Source organism: Pygocentrus nattereri, chromosome 23 (assembly GCF_015220715.1).
Source record: "Pygocentrus nattereri isolate fPygNat1 chromosome 23, fPygNat1.pri, whole genome shotgun sequence".
NCBI classification, from domain to species: Eukaryota; Metazoa; Chordata; class Actinopteri; order Characiformes; family Serrasalmidae; genus Pygocentrus; species Pygocentrus nattereri.
The window spans coordinates 34,430,449-34,452,361 of NC_051233.1; the positions used below are offsets into that span (position 1 = coordinate 34,430,449).

Genomic DNA, 21,913 nt, shown 5'->3' on the forward strand with positions numbered 1-21,913 from the left:
ATGAGCACTAAGATCCATTTGCAGGGTGAAATGGTTCTGCAGTCTGATGGAGAATGTGGATGGTTCTATTTTGAAACTTTTTGAAAAGGGTTCTATGTAGCACCAAAAAGGCTTTAAGCTTGACATTGTAACAGTATCAGAACCCTTTGTGGTGCTTTACAGATGTGTCTACAGGATGTTCTCCATCAGTCTGAAGAACCCTTTCTCCATACAAGGAACCATTTTATCATGCACAGGGTTCTTTGCGCATTCCAAACCATTGTCTTTGCTAAGGAACCTTTGAAGAGCCATCTTTTTCAAAAAGTGTGTGTGTGTAAATACACTATATTTCCAGAAGTTTTCACTCCCCCATCCAAATCCATTGAATTCAGGTGTTCCAGTCACTTCCATGGCCACAGGTGTATAAAGCGGATTTTATATATATATATATATATATATATATATATATATATATATATATATATATATATATATATATATAATTACACTTCCAAAAGTTTTCGGTCATCCACACGCGTATGAACTTGAGTGAATCCCATTCTTAGTCCATAGGGTTTAATATGATGTTGGCCCACCCTTTGCAGCTATAACAGCTTCAGCTCTTCTGGGAAGGCTTTCCACAAGGGTTAGGAGTGTCTATGGGAATTTTTGACCGTTCTTCCAGAAGAGCATTTGTGAGGTCAGACGCTGATGTTGGACGAGAAGGCCTGGCTCACAGTCTCCGCTCTAATTCATCCCAAAGGTGTTCTATGGGGTTGAGGTCAGGACTCTGTGCAGGCCACCTGTGGCCTGTGGACAGTTGTCCAGAACCTCTTTGACGCCGAACGAAAGTCTTTTTCCAAGGCCTCACCATACTCCTCCCATGCCCTAGATTTTGCTTCTGCCACCATTTCAGCTACCAACTTTTTAGCCTGTTGGTACCTATCTGTTCAATCGGGAGTCTTCCAGGCCAACCAGTCCCTAAAGGCCTCTTTCTTCAGCTTGATGGCCTCCCTCACCACTGGTGTCCAGCAGGAGGTTCTTGGGTTACCACCCCGACAGGCACCCACAAGCTTTTGCCCACAGCTATGCTTGGCAGCCTCCACAATGGAGGTTTTGAATAAGGTCCATTCAGACTCCATGTCTCCTACCTCCTCTGGGACGTGAGAAAAGCTCAAGGAGTTGAAATCATTCCGAACAGGGGCCTCTGAAAGTCGTTCCCAGCACACCCTCACTATTCGCTTGGGCCTTCCCTGCCATCTGATCCAACTCACCACCAGATGATCAGATGACAACTCAGCACCTCTCTTCACCCTAGTGTTCAGAACATACGGTCCCAATTCAGATGAAATGACAACAAAGTCGATCATTGACCTTTGACTCAAGGAGCTCTAGAATAATGTACACTTATGAACATCCTTGTGTTCAAACTTGGTGTCTTGGTGTTCGTTATGGACAGTCCATGCCTGGCACAGAAGTCCAATAACAATTCCCCATTCGGGTTTAGATCGGGCAGGCCGTTCTTCCCAATCACGCCTCACCAGGTCTTCCAGTCATTGCCAACGTGAGCATTGAAGTCTCCCAGTAGGACTATGGAGTCTGTAGGCGGGACCCTTTCCAGAACCCCGCCCACTCGCTCCAAGAAGGCCGAATACTCTGACCTGTTGTTTGGTGCATAAACACAGACAACAGTCAGTTTTCCTCTCTGCAATTTTAATTCGCATTGAGGTGACCCTCTCATCCACCGGGACAAACTCCAACTGCAAGGTCACCTTGTGAGTATCCCCACACCCGCCCAGCACCCCTCACCCTGTGCAACCCCTGAGTAGGAGAGAGACCAACCCTATCCAGGAGTTTGGTACCAGAGCCGACACTGTGGGTGGAGGTGAGCCCAACTATATCTCGGCCACCTAGGGCCTCCTTGCAATCTCCCACTGCCAATATGGCACTGCACCGCTCCCCCATGCTGGACATTGCGTTTGGTGGGCCCACATGACCTCCCCACGTTGTCTCTTCAGGCTGAGCCCAACCGGATTACGTGGGCTGCCCGGCCACCAGGTGCTCGCCGTGGAACACTACCTCCAGGCCTGGCTCCAGGGGTAGGTCCCGGTGACCCTTTCCCTGGGCAGGGTACACGATTTTTTGTGCATGATATGCATGGGGAACTTTGGATCGTGTTAGTCTGGGTCTTCACTCCAGACCTGTTCGCCCTGGGAGACCCTACCAGGAGCATATTGCTCCCGACGACTTAGCTCTGAAGATCCCTATACCACACAAGCCCTTCCGCCATGACTAGACTCTGATCCAGGAAGGGGAGAGGGGAGAATGTTACAAAGCAGCTTCACAGAATTCCAGAAAAGACAGAATATTAACAAGAATGTAAAAACCCCCACGGTGAGCAAGCCAGGGGGGGCGGTGTCAAGGAAAAACTCCCTCAGAGCTGAGGAAGAAACCTTGGGAGGAACCAGGCTCGCCAGAGGGGACCCATCCTCCTCTCGTCAGACTACCTAGAAGAGTTATTATACTAATATTAATAGCTGTAGTTTTGGTAATAGTAATAGAAAGATGAAGGAAGTAGGCAGGAGTGCTGTGAGGCTAGTCGCATAGCGAAAGGAATGGTGACAAAGGCAAAGGCTCAGGCCTGTGATGAGCTGTATGAGAGGCTGGACAGTAAAGAAGGAGTAAAGGACTTGTATCGTTTGGCTAAACATAGAGATAGAGCTGGAAAGGATGTACAGCAGGTTAGGCTGATAAAGGATAGAGAGGGAAATGTACTAGTGAGTGAACAGAGAGTGTTGAGTAGATGGAAGGAGTATTTTGAAGAACTAATGAATGAGGAAAACGAGAGAGAGAGAGGAGGACAACGGGGGGAGAGATCAGGATCAGGAAGTGCAGAGAATTAGTAAGGTGGAAGTGAGGGCAGATTTAAAAAGGATGAAGAATGGAAAGGCAGTTGGTCCAGATGACAGACCTGTGGAGGTATGGAGATGTTTAGGAGAGAAGGCAGTGGACTTTTTAACCAGGTTGTTTAACAAAATCCCGGAGAGTGAGAGGATGCCTGATGAGTGGAGAGGCAGTGGACTGGTCCCCATTTTTAAGAACAAGGGTGATGTGCAGAGCTGCAGTAACTACAGAGGTATAAAGTTGATGAGCCACACCATGAAGGTATGGGAAAGAGTTGTTGAAGCAAGGCGAAGGCGAGAGGTCCAGATCAGTGAGCAGCAGTTTGGTTTCATGCCCAGAAAGAGCACCACAGATGCAATGTTTGCGTTGAGAGTGTTGGTAGAGAAGTACAGAGAAGGTCAGAAGGAGCTGCATTGTGTCTTTGTGGATCTAGAGAAGGCATATGATAGGGTGCCAAGAGAGGAACTGTGGTACTGTATGAGGAAGCCAGGTGTAGCTGAAAAGTATGTTAGGGTGGTGCAGGACATGCATGAGGATAGTGAGACAGTGGTGAGGTGTGCAGTTGGAGTGACAAATGGTTTCAAGGTGAAGGTGGGGCTACATCAGGGATCAGCTTTGAGCCCCTTCTTGTTTGCAATGGTGATGGACAGGTTGACAGATGAGGTCAGGCAGGAGGCTCCATGGACCATGATGTTTGCAGATGACATTGTAATCTGTGGTGAGAGTAGAGAGCAGGTGGAAGAGAATCTGGAGAGGTGGAGGTTTGCACTGGAGAGCAGAGGAATGAAGGTCAGTAGAGACAAGACGCAAGGAAGATGCAAGGAGCAGAGGTCGTAAAGGTGGATGACTTCAAATATCTTGGGTCAACCATCCAGAGCAATGGACAGTGTAGAAAAGAGGTAAAGAAGAGGGTGCAGGCAGGATGGAGTGGGTGGAGACGGGTGTCAGGGCTGATGTGTGACAGAAGGATAGCAGCAAGAGTGAAAGGGAAGGTCTACAAGACAGCAGTGCGTCCTGCTATGATGTTTGGTTTGGAGACTGTGGCTCTGTCTAAAAGACAGGAGGCTGAGCTGGAAGTGGCGGAGATGAAGATGCTGAGATTTTCGTTGGGAGTGGCAAGGATGGACAAGATTAGAATGAGCAGATCAGAGGAACAGTGAAGGTGGAGCAGTTTGGAAATAAAGCCAGAGAGGCCAGGTTGAGATGGTTTGGACATGTGTTGAGGAGGAATAGTGGATATATTGGGCAAAGAATGTTGGAGATGGAGCTGCCGGGTAGAAGGAGAAGAGGTAGACCTCAGAGAAGGTTTATGGATGTAGGCCAAAAGAAGCAGTAGTAGTATTGGTATTAGGAATAACTAGGAGTCCATGAGAACATCCGTGTAGGGTGGGCAGCTCGTCCAAGGCAGGTGGTGGTAGCTGGGCGTAGGCAGCTGGTCTGAAGTGGGTAGCAGGAGGGCTCAGCAGTCAGTCGTCCTTCAGTGTCCGGCCGGACATGTGGGTGGTTGGAAAGAAAGCAGGGAGAGGGAATTAGTTTTATTCTATCTGTTTGTACATAAACAGGGGATGTAAACATTTCCAGAGTGTGGCTAACGACTCCGGCAGATCTGACTATGACAGCTTAACTAACAGGAGAGAACCAGAAGGACACACAGACACGGCAGCACTCTGAGACAGTCTGTCCGCTCCACCGTCCTCAAACCTGAGTGACCGTGTGCGAGCAGCGGGACGACAGCACCAGCGTCTCAGTTTACTCAGTGTGTGTGTGTGTGTATTGTGCATCTGATTATATTGTGTATCTGTGTGTGTGTATTGTGTATCTGATTATATTGTGTGTGTATATTGTGTATGTGATTATATTGTGTGTGTGTGTGTGTTGTGTATCTGATTATATTATGTGTGTGTGTGTTGTGTATCTGATTATATTGTGTATCTGTGTGTGTGTATTGTGTATCTGATTATATTGTGTATCTGTGTGTGTGTATTGTGTATCTGATTATATTGTGTATCTCTGTGTGTGTGTATTGTGTATCTGATTATATTGTGTATCTGTGTGTGTGTTGTGTATCTGATTATATTGTGTATCTGTGTGTGTATTGTGTATCTGATTATATTGTGTGTGTGTGTGTGTTGTGTATCTGATTATATTATGTGTGTGTGTGTATTGTGTATCTGATTATATTGTGTGTGTGTGTGTTGTGTATCTGATTATATTATGTGTGTGTGTGTGTGTTGTGTATCTGATTATATTGTGTGTGTGTGTGTGTATTGTGTATCTGATTATATTGTGTATCTGTGTGTGTGTGTGTATTGTGTATCTGATTATATTGTGTGTGTGTGTATTGTGTATCTGATTATATTGTGTGTGTGTGTGTGTGTGTGTATTGTGTATCTGATTATATTGTGTGTGTGTGTGTGTATTGTGTATCTGATTTTATTGTGTGTGTGTGTGTGTGTGTATTGTGTATCTGATTATATTGTGTGTGTGTGTGTATTGTGTATCTGATTATATTGTGTGTGTGTGTGTGTGTGTATTGTGTATCTGATTATATTGTGTGTGTGTGTATTGTGTATCTGATTATATTTTGTGTGTGTGTGTGTGTGTATTGTGTATCTGATTATATTGTGTGTGTGTGTGTGTGTATTGTGTATCTGATTTTATTGTGTGTGTGTGTGTATTGTGTATCTGATTATATTGTGTATCTGTGTGTGTGTGTGTATTGTGTATCTGATTATATTGTGTGTGTGTGTATTGTGTATCTGATTATATTGTGTGTGTGTGTGTGTGTGTGTGTATTGTGTATCTGATTATATTGTGTGTGTGTGTGTATTGTGTATCTGATTTTATTGTGTGTGTGTGTGTGTGTGTGTGTGTGTATTGTGTATCTGATTATATTGTGTGTGTGTGTATTGTGTATCTGATTATATTGTGTATCTGTGTGTGTATTGTGTATCTGATTATATTGTGTGTGTGTGTGTATTGTGTATCTGATTATATTGTGTGTGTGTGTGTGTGTGTGTGTGTGTATTGTGTATCTGATTATATTGTGTGTGTGTGTGTGTATTGTGTATCTGATTTTATTGTGTGTGTGTGTGCGCGTGCAGCACTCAGAACAGTGTAATAGCTGAACAGACAGACACTCTGCAGAAACTGCGTAGCTACATTGGGACCCACTGTGGAGACGAAGAGCAGCAGCAGCAGCAGCAACACACACTCATTCAGGTACCGTGTGTTTATTCTCTCAATGTCCCTCTGACGGTCCAGCAGAGACAGTGACCTCAGACTGTCCCTGTACAGACCGTTCCTGTGCTGACCTGGAGACACAACAGACCAGTTCAGAGTGAAATTACACTCTGTGTGTGTGTCTGGGTGTGTGTCTGTGATTATATTGTGTGTGTGTGTGTGTGTGTGTCTGATTATATTGTGTGTGTGTGTGTCTGTGTGTGTGTGTGTGTAGAAGCTGCAGAAGGAGAATGAAGCCCTCTGTGTGTGTGTGTGTGTGTGTGTGTGTGATTATATTGTGTGTGTGTGTGTGTGTGTAGAAGCTGCAGAAGGAGAATGAAGCCCTCTCTCTGTGTGTGTGTGTGATTATATTGTGTGTGTGTAGAAGCTGCAGAAGGAGAATGAAGCCCTCTGTGTGTCTGTGGAGCTGCTGAAAGTTCGAGTTCAGGCTGCCAGCGACATCCTGGCTTTACAGGAGAGAGAACTGAGAGACGAGGTCAGAGCACACACAAACACACACAATACTAACTGTCTCACACACACACACACACACACACACACAGACACACACACACACAATACTGTCACACACACTAGCACACAATACTCACACACACAATACTAACTGTCACACACACACACTAACACACAATACTCACACACAATACTGTCACACACACACACACACACAATACTGTCACACACACTAACACACAATACTCACACACACAATACTAACTGTCTCACACACACACAATACTGTCACACACAATACTGTCACACACACTAACACACAATACTAACTGTCACACACACACACACACACACTAACACACTACTCACACACAATACTAACTGTCTCACAAACACACACAATACTGTCACACACAGACAATACACACACACACACACACACACACAATATTCACACACACAATACTGTCACACACAAACACACACAATACTGTCACACACAGACAATACTCACACACACACAAAATACTAACTGTCACACACACACACACACACACAATACTCACACACACACAATACTCACACACACATACAAAATACTCACTCACACACACAATACTAACTGTCTCACACACACAATACTCACACAATACTCACTAACACACTAACACACACAATACTGTCTCACACAAACACACACAATACTATCACACACACACACAATACTATCACACAGACAATACTATCACACAGACAATACTCACACACAATACACACACACAATACTCACACACAATACTCACACACACAATACTAACTGTCTCACACACACAGTACTCACACACACACAATACTAACTGTCTCACACACACACAATACTCACACATACACAATACTATCACACACACACAATACTCACACACATACACAATACTCACACACTCACACACATACACACACAATACTAACTGTCACACAGACACACAATACTCACACACATACACACAATACTCACACTAACACACACTATCACACACAATACTCAATCTCACACACACAATACTAACTCTCACACACTCACACACACACACAATACTCCCTCACACTAACACACAATACTCACTCACACACACAATACTCACTCTCACACACTAACACAGACTCACACACAATCCTCTCACAATCACTCACACACAATACTCTCACACACACACAATACTCTCACAACTCACTCTCTCACACACACGCAATACTCACTCTCTCACTCTTACACACAGAATACTCTCACACACAGAATACTCACTCTCACACACAATACTCACTCTCACACACACACAATACTCACACTCACTCGCACAATACTCACACGCACACAACACACACACACACTCACTCACACACAATACACACACAACCCACACAATACTCACACACACACACTCGCACAATGCACACTCACACGCAATACACACTCACAATACATGCTCACACACACAATACACACAAACTCGCTCACTTACTCTCACACACACACTGAAACAATACACACACCCTCACACAATATACAAACAATATACACACAATACACACACACTCACACACAATATACACACAATACACACACACTCACACACGCTATACACACACACGCTATACACAGACTCACTCACACGCAATACAGACTCACACACAATACAGACACACACACACTCACACAATACATGCTCACACTCACACAATATACACACTCACACACGCAATACACACACACGCAATACACACACACGCAATACACAGACTCACTCACACACAATACTCACACACAACACACACACACACAATATACACACTCACACAATATACACACTCACACACGCAATACACACTGACACACGCTACACACACTCACACACGCACACACAATACACACTTGCGCGCACACACAATACACACACACAGGATACTCACAAAATCCGCACACACAGCACAATACACACTCACGTGCACTCACACACACAAACACATTGATACACTCACTTTCACACACAAAAACACACACACATATAATAATGTAATTTCAGTTGATGATGATGATGTGCCTGTACAGTGTGATCCTCTCCAGAAGGACGGTGCGGCCGGCCGACTGCTGAGTTTGTGGAGAGAGAAAGTCTTCATTCTGCTCGTTCAGCTACAATCCAGAGATTTACAACTACACACCGAGAAATCTCAGCTACACGACACGGTACCGCACTGACCTACACGCCGAGAAATCCCAGCTACACGACACGGTACCGCACTGACCTACACTCAGAGAAATCCCAGCTACACGACACGGTACCGCACTGACCTACACGCCGAGAAATCCCAGCTACACGACACGGTACCGCAATGACCTACACTCAGAGAAATCCCAGCTACACGACACGGTACCGCACTGACCTACACGCCGAGAAATCCCAGCTACACGACACGGTACCGCACTGACCTACACTCAGAGAAATCCCAGCTACACGACACGGTACCGCACTGACCTACACGCCGAGAAATCCCAGCTACACGACACGGTACCGCACTGACCTACACTCAGAGAAATCCCAGCTACACGACACGGTACCGCACTGACCTACACTCCGAGAAATCCCAGCTACACGACACGGAACCGCACTGACCTACACGCTGAGAAATCCCAGCTACACGACACGGTACCGCACTGACCTACACGCCGAGAAATCCCAGCTACACGACACGGTACCGCACTGACCTACACTCAGAGAAATCCCAGCTACACGACACGGTACCGCACTGACCTACACTCAGAGAAATCCCAGCTACACGACACGGTACCGCACTGACCTACACTCAGAGAAATCTCAGCTACACGACACGGTACCGCACTGACCTACACTCAGAGAAATCCCAGCTACACGACACGGTACCGCACTGACCTACACGCCGAGAAATCCCAGCTACACGACACGGTACCGCACTGACCTACACGCCGAGAAATCCCAGCTACACGACACGGTACCGCACTGACCTACACGCTGAGAAATTCCAGCTACACGACACGGTACCGCACTGACCTACACGCTGAGAAATCCCAGCTACACGACACGGAACCGCACTGACCTACACTCAGAGAAATCCCAGCTACACGACACGGTACCGCACTGACCTACACGCCGAGAAATCCCAGCTACACGACACGGTACCGCACTGACCTACACTCAGAGAAATCCCAGCTACACGACACGGTACCGCACTGACCTACGCTCAGAGAAATCCCAGCTACACGACACGGAACCGCACTGACCTACACGCCGAGAAATCCCAGCTACACGACACGGTACCGCACTGACCTACACGCCGAGAAATCCCAGCTACACGACACGGTACCGCACTGACCTACACGCCGAGAAATCCCAGCTACACGACACGGTACCGCACTGACCTACACGCCGAGAAATCCCAGCTACACGACACGGTACCACACTGACCTACACGCCGAGAAATCTTAGCTGCATGATGCATTTCTTTCAGGTTTCTTAATTAAGCACATGGTTCTATATAGAACCATGAATACTTACAGATCCTTGCGCCTGGTTAAATGGTTCTTTGCATCGTGAAAGTGATTGATGAAGAATGTGTAGATGATTCTGTATAGAACCTTTTTATAAAGGATTCTGTTGTAACAAACATGATGTCCTGATAGCAGAACGCTTTTTTGTGGTATGTAGACCGTTTTTTTAACTTTTACCTTATTTTTTTACATGCATACTTGATACTTGAACCATTAAAATTCACCTTCCTTTGGATGGGATCGGGATGTCTGTTCCTGTGATAGTCCAGTCCAGTCCAGTCCTGATGAAGGTCCTTTACTCACCAGCTGGTGACTGAGGTCCTGTGTGTGTATGCAGGTCTGTGATCTTCAGCTGGACGTTCAGAAGCTGCAGTCTCAGCTCAGCGTTGTGCAGCACAACCTTCGGGACAGAACAGCCCAGCTGGAGCTGCAGAACCTACACACTCAGGTACACACTGCACACGGAGGGGTGGGGTTGGGGTTGAGTGTCCCCCCACCTTTTTGACGTTAGCTGTGTGTGTGTGTGTGTGTGTGTGTGTAGGAGCTGCAGGAGCAGTTGAGCTGTGCTGTGGAGGAGAACACAAAACTAAAAGAACAGAAGGAGAACCGAGAGAGATCCTTCAGCGCCATCACTGATACTGCACACAGGTAACACACACATACACACACTCTCAGACAATGAACACTTACACACTCCGACATGCAGACGCACTCAGATGCGCACTCACAATCACACACACACACTGTCACACTTACGCACTCACAATCACACACGCACTCACACTTATGCACACACGCAGACGCACTCACACACTTACGCACTCACACACATGCGCGCGCGCACACACTCTCACACGCACTCACAATCACACACACACACTCTCACACTTACGCACTCACACACACGCGCACACACACATGCTCTCACACTTACGCACTCACACACATCTCTGTCTGTCTCTGTCTATCTCTCACTATTTGTCTCTCTTCTTTCTCTTTGTTTTTCTCTCTGTCTCTCTCTCTGTCTCTTTCTCTGTCTTTTGTCTCTCTTTTTCTCTCTGTCTTTGTCTCTCTCTATCTTTCGGTCTCTCTCTCTCTCTTTCTCTCTCAGGGTCAGCGAGTCAGTAGGTCAGTGTGCAGGTCAGATGGACGCAGCTCAGTGTCGGATGGACAGTCTGGCTCAGAGACTCTCCTTTGCCACCAAACGCCTCGACACTGTACATGGTATGTCAGCGTCACTCAAGCTGTAAATGTACATATTGATTGAGTATTGATGAAGTTTAGGTGGAGGGTCAGGGGGAAAAATCAGGAGGAGGTTCAGGTGGAGGGTCAGTAGCGGACTGACGGCAGAGACAGAGAGAGAGAGATGTATTAAACCCTGAGCAGCTGTTTCAGCTCCATAGATAATGTGTTCTTCTGTATATAAACACATCTATTAATTATACTGTGAGGGACATTTTTAGCCACAATGCCAAAGGAAAAGGAAGCTTATGAGGAAGGTCTGGCTTGAGGACCACCAGTAGAGCAGAGGTGGCGGTCCTGACGGAGTGAGAAGGTATGAGGGCTGTGCAGAAAGCCTCAGGTTTCTGTTCGCTGAGACTCTCATCGAGACTTTCACTGAGACTCTCACGTAGACTCTGAGACTCACGGAGACTCGCGGCGACTCTCGCAGAGACTCGCGGCGACTCTCACGGAGACTCTCCAACTCTCACAGAGACTCACCACGACTCTCATGGCGACTCTCACGGAGACTCACCACGACTCTCAGACTCTCACTGCGACTCTCACAGAGACTCGCGGCGACTCTCGCGGAGAATCTCAGACTCTCTCGGAGACCCAACGCGGCTTTATTTTCAGCTCCTCCTGGTATCCTGAATGGAGGATGTGTGTGTCTGTGTAGTACACTAATAAGTGTCTGTGTGTGTGGGTCTGTGTTTGTGTGGTGTCTTTGTGTGTGTTGTCTTTGTGTTTGTGGGTGTGTCTGTATGTTTGTGTTTGTGTCGGTGTGTGTGTGTGGCTGTGTGTCTGTGTGTTCTCCTGCAGGTCTGCTGTTGAGGAGAGAGGCTCTCCGTAAAGCCCATCAGGCCTCCAGACCCCCCGACCCTGCAGCCTCAGACAGGTGAGAGACATCGGTCTGCACCTCTTCACTGACTGACAAACTGATTACCTCACTGAGACTCGGAGCCATAGGAGAGCATCAAGTTTAGGGTTTAGAGTTAGGAGGTTAGAGTTTAGGGTTTAGGGTTAAGGGGTTAGCACCATGCTTAATGGTGTGGTGGGACAGTTGGCACCACGCAGAGTGGTGGGGTGTTGTGGTTGGCACCACGCCGAGTGGTGGGGTGTTGTGGTTGGCACCGCGCCGAGTGGTGGGGTGTTGTGGTTGGCACCGTGCTGGTCCTTAGAGATGAACTCAGATTGGTACCAGTGGAAGGTGACTGTCAGGACTGCTGCACCGCCTGTGAGTCTGAAACCTGTCTGTCTGTTTGTAGCCGCATTGAGAGGCTGCAGTCAGAGGTGGCGCTGCTGAGCTCAGAGAGAGATGCGCTGACCCAGGAACTGAAGCGAACTCCACAACTGATCCAGAACGCTCTGAGTGACCTGCAGCAGCAGCGTGAGTACTCGACCCTCCAGACTTCAGAGGTTTCTCCTTTCTTTCTGAAGTTGCGCCGCTTCCTTCGCAGGGGAGGAGCTAAAGTCTGGTTCAGTAAACTTAACATGAAGCTGTTTAACTAGTTTGTTTATTCAGTGGCAAGCGACTCAAATCCACGGCAAAAAGAAAATGTGTCTTTGCTAGATGGACTAGAAAACCTTGTAGGGGTAACAGGAACAGGTCTTTCCTGGTTCAGGTCCTACCTCACTGATCACTATCAGTTCGTTAATGTAAAGGGTGAATCGTCCGTCCTCGCAAAAGTAACGTATGGTGTTCCACAAGGCTCTGTTTTAGGGCCTATATTATTCACAATATATATGCTACCATTAGGCACCATTATCAGTAAACACAGCATAAATTTCCACTTCTACGCCGATGACACTCAGTTATATATATCAAGCGAACAGGATGATAAAATCCGACTTGGTAAGATTGAGGACTGTGTAAAAGACATAAAAGACTGGATGTCGAGTAATTTTCTGCTACTTAACTCAGATAAAACAGAGCTCCTGCTTCTTGGTCCAAAAGCAGCTAGAAACAAACTGTCTAACTCAACACTTAACAACCTCTCAGCTGCATCGAGCTCATCTGTTTAAAAATCTTGGTGTCATGATAGACGCTGATCTGTCCTTCAACACACATATAACTAATATGACTAGAACAGCCGTCCTGCATCTTCGCAATATTGCTAAATGAAGAAATGCATGATCTCTACAGGATGCAGAAAAGCTAGTTCATGCTTTTATTACTTCAAGGCTGGACACTGTAATGTCCTGCTGTCTGGATGTCCCAGCAAAAGCTTCAACAAGCTTCAGCTGGTCCAGAACGCTGCAGCCAGAGTCTCACAGGAACCAGAAAGTTCGACCATATCAGCCCAGTTTTATCAGCCCTGCACTGGTTAATCTTTCTGTTAATGTTCGGGACTCAGACTCAGCCTCAGTCTTTAAGTCTAGGCTAAAAACTTACTTGTACAGTCGAGTCTTTGGTGATTAGTCTCCCTGTCAGGTCTAGACCTGCTGGAGTCTCTGCTCCTCTGTTTTACTGTAATCTGTGGTCAGCCACTCTTTACAGAACTGACTCTGTGGTCAGCCACTCTTTACAGAACTGACTCTGTGGTCAGCCACTCTTTACAGAACTGACTCTGTGGTCAGTCACTCTCTACAGAACTGACTCTGTGGTCAGCCACTCTTTACAGAACTGACTCTGTGGTCAGCCACTCTTTACAGAACTGACTCTGTGGTCAGCCACTCTTTACAGAACTGACTCTGTGGTCAGCCACTCTTTACTGAACTGACTCTGTGGTCAGCCACTCTCTACAGAACTGACTCTGTGTTTTTTCTTTCCTTTCTCTGCCGAATTGATCAGCTGCCCATCCTGTGCGCCTGATGCTGTTGCCTCTTCTGCCTTGATTGGTGCCGCTGCTCACCAGCCTTCTGGACCGGTTTGACCACCACTGAGCTTCTTGCTTTACAGCACTGTGCAGTCCTCACCCTCAGATCTTCTCTTTTCCCACTTTACTATACTCACTTTACTATACTACTATACCCTCCTACTCAGGGGTTTCACAGGGTGAGGGGCGTCAGGCGGGTGTGGGGATACTCACAAGTCCCAGGCTGGTGACCATTCACTTTTGTCCCGGTGGACGAGAGGGTCGCCTCAATATCGAATTAAAATCGCAGAGAGGAAAACTTTGACTGTTGTCTGTGTTTATGACCAAACAGCAGGTCAGAGTATTCAGCCTTCTTGGAGCGAGTGGGTGGGGTTCTGGAAAGGGTCCCAACTTCAGACCCCACAGTCTTACTAGGAGACTTCAATGCTCATGTTGGCAATGACTGGGAGACCTGGAGAGGCGTGATTGGGAAGAACGGCCTGCCCGATCTAAACCCGAATGGTGAATTGTTATTGGACTTCTGTGCCGGGCATGGATTCTCCATAACAAACACCATGTTCAGACACAAGGATGTTCATCAGTGTACATGGTACCAGAGCTCCTTGATCGACTTTGTTGTCGTTTCATCTGACTTGAGACCGTATGTTGTAGCTGTGGCCAAAAGCTTGTGGGTGCCTGGTAACCCAAGAACATCCTGGTGGACACCAGTGGTGAGGGAGGCCGTCAAGCTGAAGAAAGAGGCCTTTAGGGACTAATTGGACCAATTGGCTCTTTCGGCCTCAAAGAGGTTCTGGACAACTGTCCAGCAACTCAGGGGCGGTCGGGGTGGCTGCGCCCAAGCTGTATTCTGCAAGGGTGGAGAAACTCTTGACTTCAAATGAGTTTGGGGACGGCCCCTTCCTGCTCCAACATGACTGTGCACCAGTGCACAAAGCAGGTCCATAAAGACGTGGAAGAACTTGACTGGCCTGCACAGAGTCCTGACCTCAACCCCATAGAACACCTTTGGGATGAATTAGAGCGGAGACTGTGAGCCAGGCCTTCTCGTCCAACGTCAGTGTCTGACCTCACAAATGCGCTTCTGGAAGAACGGTCAAAAATTCCCATAAACACTCCTAACCCTTGTGGAAAGCCTTCCCAGAAGAGCTGAAGCTGTTATAGCTGCAAAGGGTGGGCCAACATCATATTAAACCCTATGGACTAAGAATGGGACGTCACTCAGGTTCATACGCGTGTGAAGCCAGGCGACCGAATACTTTTGGAAATGCAGTGTATATTTATGGATTCAGGCATCTGATTGGATAGTACACAGAAACGTCAACACAGAGATTTATATTCAGTGTTTGGCAGTTAAACTGACTAATTTTACGGTCTTTATAATGAATCGTGCAGTCGGTCAGTTTCTACAAGCGCTGACGATGAACACCAATCAATCAATCATCATATCAAAACACCATGTGAGCAGAAACTACTGTGACGTTTATCACGATAACATCATTGATCATCTCATTGCGAAGCCCCACACGGATTAATCCACGTCCTGCTGGTTTTCTCTCATCAGTTTAGGAAATGAGATGAAGAAAGACGAGAGATTCTGACTCTGTCTCCGTGTTCAGGTTTAGGAGGGTTGGCGTTGTGTGTCTGATCTAATAATGAAGAGCAGACTGAAATAATAAAGGACTCTTTATATAACCGTCTTCAGGGGTAATTTGGGGAAACATCTGACCACCTGGTGTGAAAGTTGGCAGATGACATTGCTATGGGAACACGGGAAGATGCACAGGCTGGAACATGTTTAACTGCGTTACGTGTCCATGTTCCATTTCACCCTGTGTGTGCGCGTGTGTGTGTGTGCACAGTAGAGAAGGAGGTGGGCCTCCTTACGCAGGCCCTGTCACGGAGCAGAGCAGAGCTGGATGAGTGTGAGCTGAGACGTTTAGAAGCTCAGAGACAGTGTGAGGAACGAGAGGAGACCATTGCGGAGCTCCGTACTGAGGCCCATCGCGCAGAGCAGCACTGTGAGGAACTGGAGGGGACCATCACGGAGCTCCGCACTGAGCCCCATCGCATACAGCAGCACTGGCAGAGTCGTAAGAGAACGTCAGCGTAGATGTTTAAAGGGCCCGTATCGTAGTCAAGCACAGTGTGCCTAATCAAGGTGTTTGTCTGTGTCTGTGTAGTCATGCAGGAGAAGGTGTCTGAGATGGAGAGGGTGTGTGATAAGCAGCTGAGAGAGATGGAGACTCTGCTCAACACAGCGAGGAGAGAGCACACTAAAGCAGGTACACACACACACACCCTGGGGGGTGTTAGAGGAGGATTACAGCCCCTGATAATCTCTTAATGATCCAACTAACAGCTCAGTCAGAACAAAACTCGTCCATGTAAACTTCAGCTGGAACACACTGGTCTGCTTGAGGCTGTTCTGACACAGTTCCTGTCTGATTGATGGACGTATTCCTGCAGATAATCCCTTAGATTGAACGGTAATATTATGTGAAGCTCTGAATCCGATTACCTTCCCAATCAGGAAGTTTAAGGATGTTCTGGTCATAGAGACTGTTTATAACGTTGAACGTGGCGGAGCAGAAACTGGACAGAGAGGAGAGGAAGGTCCGCAGGATGGATGACCGTACAGCTCGGTAACGAACCGTCCAGGCGCGATGATCAGTGGAGCTATCAGGACGTTTGAAGCACGTTTTCCTGAGTCTGCTGTTATTTTAAAACACAGGAACAGAACCTGAACTCTCTCTCTGAGCATAAACACCGTAAACGCCTCCGTCTTCATCTGGAATCTGGATTCATTCAGTCCAGGTGGAGAAAATCCAATGCAAACACAGCCAGAGAGAACATCACAGATCAGGAGACCGAGGGGCAGCACAGCCTGGACCCTGAGCCCCGCTCAGCACAGCTGACTCTCTGTGTGTGTGTGTGTGTGTGTGTGTGTGTGTGTGTGTGTGTGTGTGTGTGTGTGTGTGTGTGTGTGTGTGTGTGTGCGCGTGCAGTGGTTGCACTCCGGCAGGTGGAGAGGACGGCGGCAAGAGAGCGAGAGCAGGACAGAGAGGCCGAGCGAACGCGATCAGAACTCACACACACACACATCACTCAGCTACACACTCAGCTGAAGGACAAGGACAGAGAGTGGAATGTCCTGCTGGTAACAGTCAGAGAGCACGTCTCATTCACAAAGCACCATTCACACGTTCACCACGTCTCATATTCAAACAGCACCGTTCACACGTTCACCACGTCTCATTCACAAAGCACCGTTCACACGTTCACCACGTCTCATTCACACAGCACCGTTCACACGTTCACCACGTCTCATTCACACAGCACTGTTCACACGTTCACCACGTCTCATATTCAAACAGCACCGTTCACACGTTCACCACGTCTCATATTCAAACAGCACCGTTCACACGTTCACCACGTCTCATATTCAAACAGCACCGTTCACACGTTCACCACGTCTCATTCACACAGCACCGTTCACACGTTCACCACCTCTCATTCACAAAGCACCGTTCACACGTTCACCACGTCTCATTCACACAGCACCGTTCACACGTTCACCACGTCTCATTCACACAGCACTGTTCACACGTTCACCACATCTCATTCACACAGCACCGTTCACACGTTCACCACGTCTCATTCACACAGCACCGTTCACACGTTCACCACGTCTCATTCACACAGCACCGTTCACACGTTCACCACGTCTCATTCACAAAGCACCATTCACACGTTCACCACGTCTCATATTCACACAGCACCATTCACACGTTCACCACGGTCACCACGTCTCATTCACAAAGCACCATTCACACGTTCACCACGTCTCATATTCAAACAGCACCGTTCACACGTTCAACACGTCTCATTCACAAAGCACCGTTCACACGTTCACCACGTCTCATTCACAAAGCACCGTTCACACGTTCACCACGTCTCATTCACAAAGCACCGTTCACACGTTCACCACGTCTCATTCACAAAGCACCATTCACACGTTCACCACGTCTCATATTCACACAGCACCATTCACACGTTCACCACGTTCACCACGTCTCATTCACAAAGCACCATTCACACGTTCACCACGTCTCATATTCAAACAGCACTGTTCACACGTTCAACACGTCTCATTCACAAAGCACCGTTCACACGTTCACCACGTCTCATTCACAAAGCACCATTCACACGTTCACCACGTCTCATATTCGCACAGCACCGTTCACACGTTCACCACGTCTCATATTCACACAGCACCGTTCACACGTTCACCACGTCTCATATTCACACAGCACCGTTCACACGTTCACCACGTCTCATTCACAAAGCACCATTCACACGTTCACCACGTCTCATATTCACACAGCACCATTCACACGTTCACCACGTTCACCACGTCTCATTCACAAAGCACCATTCACACGTTCACCACGTCTCATATTCAAACAGCACCGTTCACACGTTCAACACGTCTCATTCACAAAGCACCGTTCACACGTTCACCACGTCTCATTCACAAAGCACCATTCACACGTTCACCACGTCTCATATTCACACAGCATCGTTCACACGTTCACCACGTCTCATATTCACACAGCACCGTTCACACGTTCACCACGTCTCATATTCACACAGCACCGTTCACACGTTCACCACGTCTCATTCACACAGCACCGTTCACACGTTCACCACGTCTCATATTCACACAGCACCGTTCACACGTTCACCACGTCTCATATTCACACAGCACCGTTCACACGTTCACCACGTCTCATATTCACACAGCACCGTTCACACGTTCACCACGTCTCATTCACACAGCACCATTCACACGTTCACCACGTCTCATATTCACACAGCACCGTTCACACGTTCACCACGTCTCATATTCACACAGCACCGTTCACACGTTCACCACGTCTCATATTCACACAGCACCGTTCACACGTTCACCACGTCTCATTCACACAGCACCGTTCATACGTTCACCACGTCTCATATTCACACAGCACCGTTCACACGTTCACCACGTCTCATATTCACGCGTTCACCACGTCTCATTCACACAGCACTGTTCACACATTCACCACGTCTCATTCACACAGCACCGTTCACACGTTCACCACGTCTCATATTCACACAACACCGTTCACACGTTCACCACGTCTCATATTCACACATTCACCACGTCTCATTCACACAGCACCGTTCACACGTTCACCACGTCTCATTCACACAGCACCGTTCACACGTTCACCACGTCTCATTCACACAGCACCGTTCAAATAAATTCATTGTCTTTTTCTGTGTGTGTCCGTGTGCGCGTGCGTGTGTGTGTGTGTGTCTGTAGGCGCTGGTCCAGCAGCATGGTCTGATGAGTGAGTACAGGAGAATGAGGAGAGCAGCTCTACGGATTCCAGCAGCATTGCAGGAGGAAGAACAACACAAACAACAACAACACAACAAGCAGCAGGAGGGTGAGAGACTCATACTGTCTAAAGGACAACCCCACTGACTTTTAAAATTCACACATAACTAAAGGGTACAGAGTGGTTCTCTGTTCTAGATAAGCTTACTGAGTCAGAACCGTTCACAGTGGTGGTGATGGGAACCAGACGTCCCCCTCTAAAAGCTCCTCACAGAAAGTTCCTACATGAACTGGTTGTGAATTCACTGCCTGAGAACTAGAGAATTTCATCTCCATTCATGGTGGAGGGAGACATGCAGGGCGCTGTGTAATAATCCTCCCCCCTGCTGTTTATCGGAGCTGCCCCTGCTGTTTATCAGAGTCGCCCCCAGCTGTTTATCAGAGTCGCCCCCTGCTGTTTATCGGAGCTCCCCCTGCTGTTTATCGGAGCGCCCCCTGCTGTTTATCGGAGCGCCCCCTGCTGTTTATCGGAGCGCCCCCTGCTGTTTATCGGAGCGCCCCTGCTGTTTATCAGAGCTCCCCCTGCTGTTTATCAGAGCGTCCCTCTCCCCAGTTTCAGTCTCCATTTCCCAAACTCTTTAGCCGAGTGCACTAACGTTCCTCCTCCTAATAGACACTCGTTCAGCTCCGCCTCCTCATTATTCACCACCGTCACTGTAATATTTCATCATCAACATTAACACAGGAAGGTGATCAGAGGGGCGGTGGAGTTCAAGTCGGCAGCGTCTGAGATGTTTAAAACGTAGAGTTAGAAAAGAAAAACATCTCCCAGTGAAAGCCGCATCTTACAGTACACATCACCCTTTAATGTCTCAGGGGGTCCAGGATTGTGAAGAGTTTGGGACCACCGCTCTAAGGGTCCATGTAAACAGCGCTGCAGTGGTCTGGTCTGGCCGCTGTGGTGTCACTACTGTGTAAGCAGGTCAGAATATCCATGAACACTTGAACCTATTCAGTGCTGTTTTAAAATGATTCTGAGTCACTGAATCTGACTCAAGTCAGTGATGTTGAGATGTGAGGTGAGTCATTTCCTTGTGAATCACTGTGTGTGTGTGTGTGTGTCGGGTGCAGTGCTGAGTGTGTTGGGGGAGGTGCGGTCTCTCAGCTCCGCTCTCATCCGCAGCTCGGAGGAGGAGGAGGATGAAGAGGAGGAGGGTCAGGGAGACGTCACACCGTGAACACTGTAAAACTAAAAAATAAATAAAATAAAATATTTTTCATTTCAGCTTCTCAGTCCTGCGTTCGTATTTCTTCTCTTCTCTTAGTTTTCTTATTTTTTCTGTTCAGCACTTTTCTACCATTTACATGTGTCGCAGTTTTGGAGGAATCTTTGGGATGATTCATTCAGAAATCAGTGAATCACACCACAGAATTCACATACACAGTAGATCAGATTAGATCAGAGTAGATCAGAGTAGAAACCAGCCATTAGGGGTGTAAACCGGCCATTAGGGGTGTAGTTTGTGTGCTTCTGGTGCCAAGCCCGGATAAATGGTGAGGGTTGCGACAAGAAGGGCATCCGGCGTAAAACTTGTGCTAAACTATCATGCGGATCACAAATATGATTGCCATACCGGATCGGTCGAGGCCCGGGTTAACAACGACCGCCTCCGGTGCTGTTGACCAGCAGGGTGCCGGTGGAAATTGGACTACTGTAGGTTGAAGACCATCAGAGAGGAGAGGAGGAAGGCGGGTTAGAAGGCAGCGAGAGAGAGAAGGAAAGGCAGGAGTGTGGAGGTTAGAGTAGGGACTTTGAACATAGGGAAAATGACTGGTAAAGGCAGAGAGCTTGCAGACATGATGGAGAGAATGAAGGTAGATATTCTGTGTGTCCAGGAGACCAGATGGAAAGGAAGCAAGGCCAGGAACATTGGAGGTGGATTCAAACTGTTCTATCATGGTGTAGAGAGGAAGAGAAATGGAGTAGGGATAATCCTAAAGGAACAGCTTGGGAAAAGTGTTCTGGATGTAAAGAGAGTGTCAGACAGGATCATGAGCCTGAAGTTGGAGGTTGATGGTGTGATTTTGAATGTGGTCAGTTCATATGCACCACAGGTTGGAGCCAGGTGGAAAGGTGAAGATGCAAGGAGTAGAGGTCGTAAAGGTGGATGACTTCAAATATCTTGGGTCAACCATCCAGAGCAATGGACAGTGTAGAAAAGAGGTGAAGAAGAGGGTGCAGGCAGGATGGAGTGGGTGGAGACGGGTGTCAGGGCTGATGTGTGACAGAAGGATAGCAGCAAAAGTGAAAGGGAAGGTCTACAAGAC

The 21,913-nt window shown here is 47.6% G+C and overlaps 1 protein-coding gene across 8 annotated transcripts in view; it reads left to right on the top strand.

The window, feature by feature from the left end:
• cchcr1 (coiled-coil alpha-helical rod protein 1) overlaps nucleotides 1-20,870 on the top strand; it is a 46,597-nt gene extending 25,727 nt beyond the window's left edge. Inside the window, exons 5-18 of one of the 8 annotated variants that reach the window (XR_005129530.1) lie at nucleotides 5,988-6,105; nucleotides 6,491-6,601; nucleotides 8,687-8,821; nucleotides 10,497-10,607; nucleotides 10,701-10,807; nucleotides 11,271-11,383; nucleotides 12,203-12,278; nucleotides 12,649-12,770; nucleotides 16,059-16,289; nucleotides 16,380-16,481; nucleotides 17,205-17,356; nucleotides 19,568-19,694; nucleotides 20,462-20,567; nucleotides 20,717-20,810. Coding sequence is in view for 7 of the 8 variants with exons in the window: in XM_037533752.1 (XP_037389649.1) it covers nucleotides 5,988-6,105; nucleotides 6,491-6,601; nucleotides 8,687-8,821; nucleotides 10,497-10,607; nucleotides 10,701-10,807; nucleotides 11,271-11,383; nucleotides 12,203-12,278; nucleotides 12,649-12,770; nucleotides 16,059-16,289; nucleotides 16,380-16,481; nucleotides 17,205-17,356; nucleotides 19,568-19,694; nucleotides 20,717-20,823 (1,612 nt within the window). In the remaining variant the exon portion in view is untranslated. Of the gene's footprint in view, nucleotides 1-5,987; nucleotides 6,106-6,490; nucleotides 6,602-8,686; nucleotides 8,822-10,496; nucleotides 10,608-10,700; nucleotides 10,808-11,270; nucleotides 11,384-12,202; nucleotides 12,279-12,648; nucleotides 12,771-16,058; nucleotides 16,290-16,379; nucleotides 16,482-17,204; nucleotides 17,357-19,567; nucleotides 19,695-20,461 lie in introns of all 8 variants that reach the window. The other 7 variants (XM_037533752.1, XM_037533754.1, XM_037533753.1 and 4 more) reach the window with 7 other exon arrangements.
• Nucleotides 20,871-21,913: the final 1,043 nt, after the last annotated feature.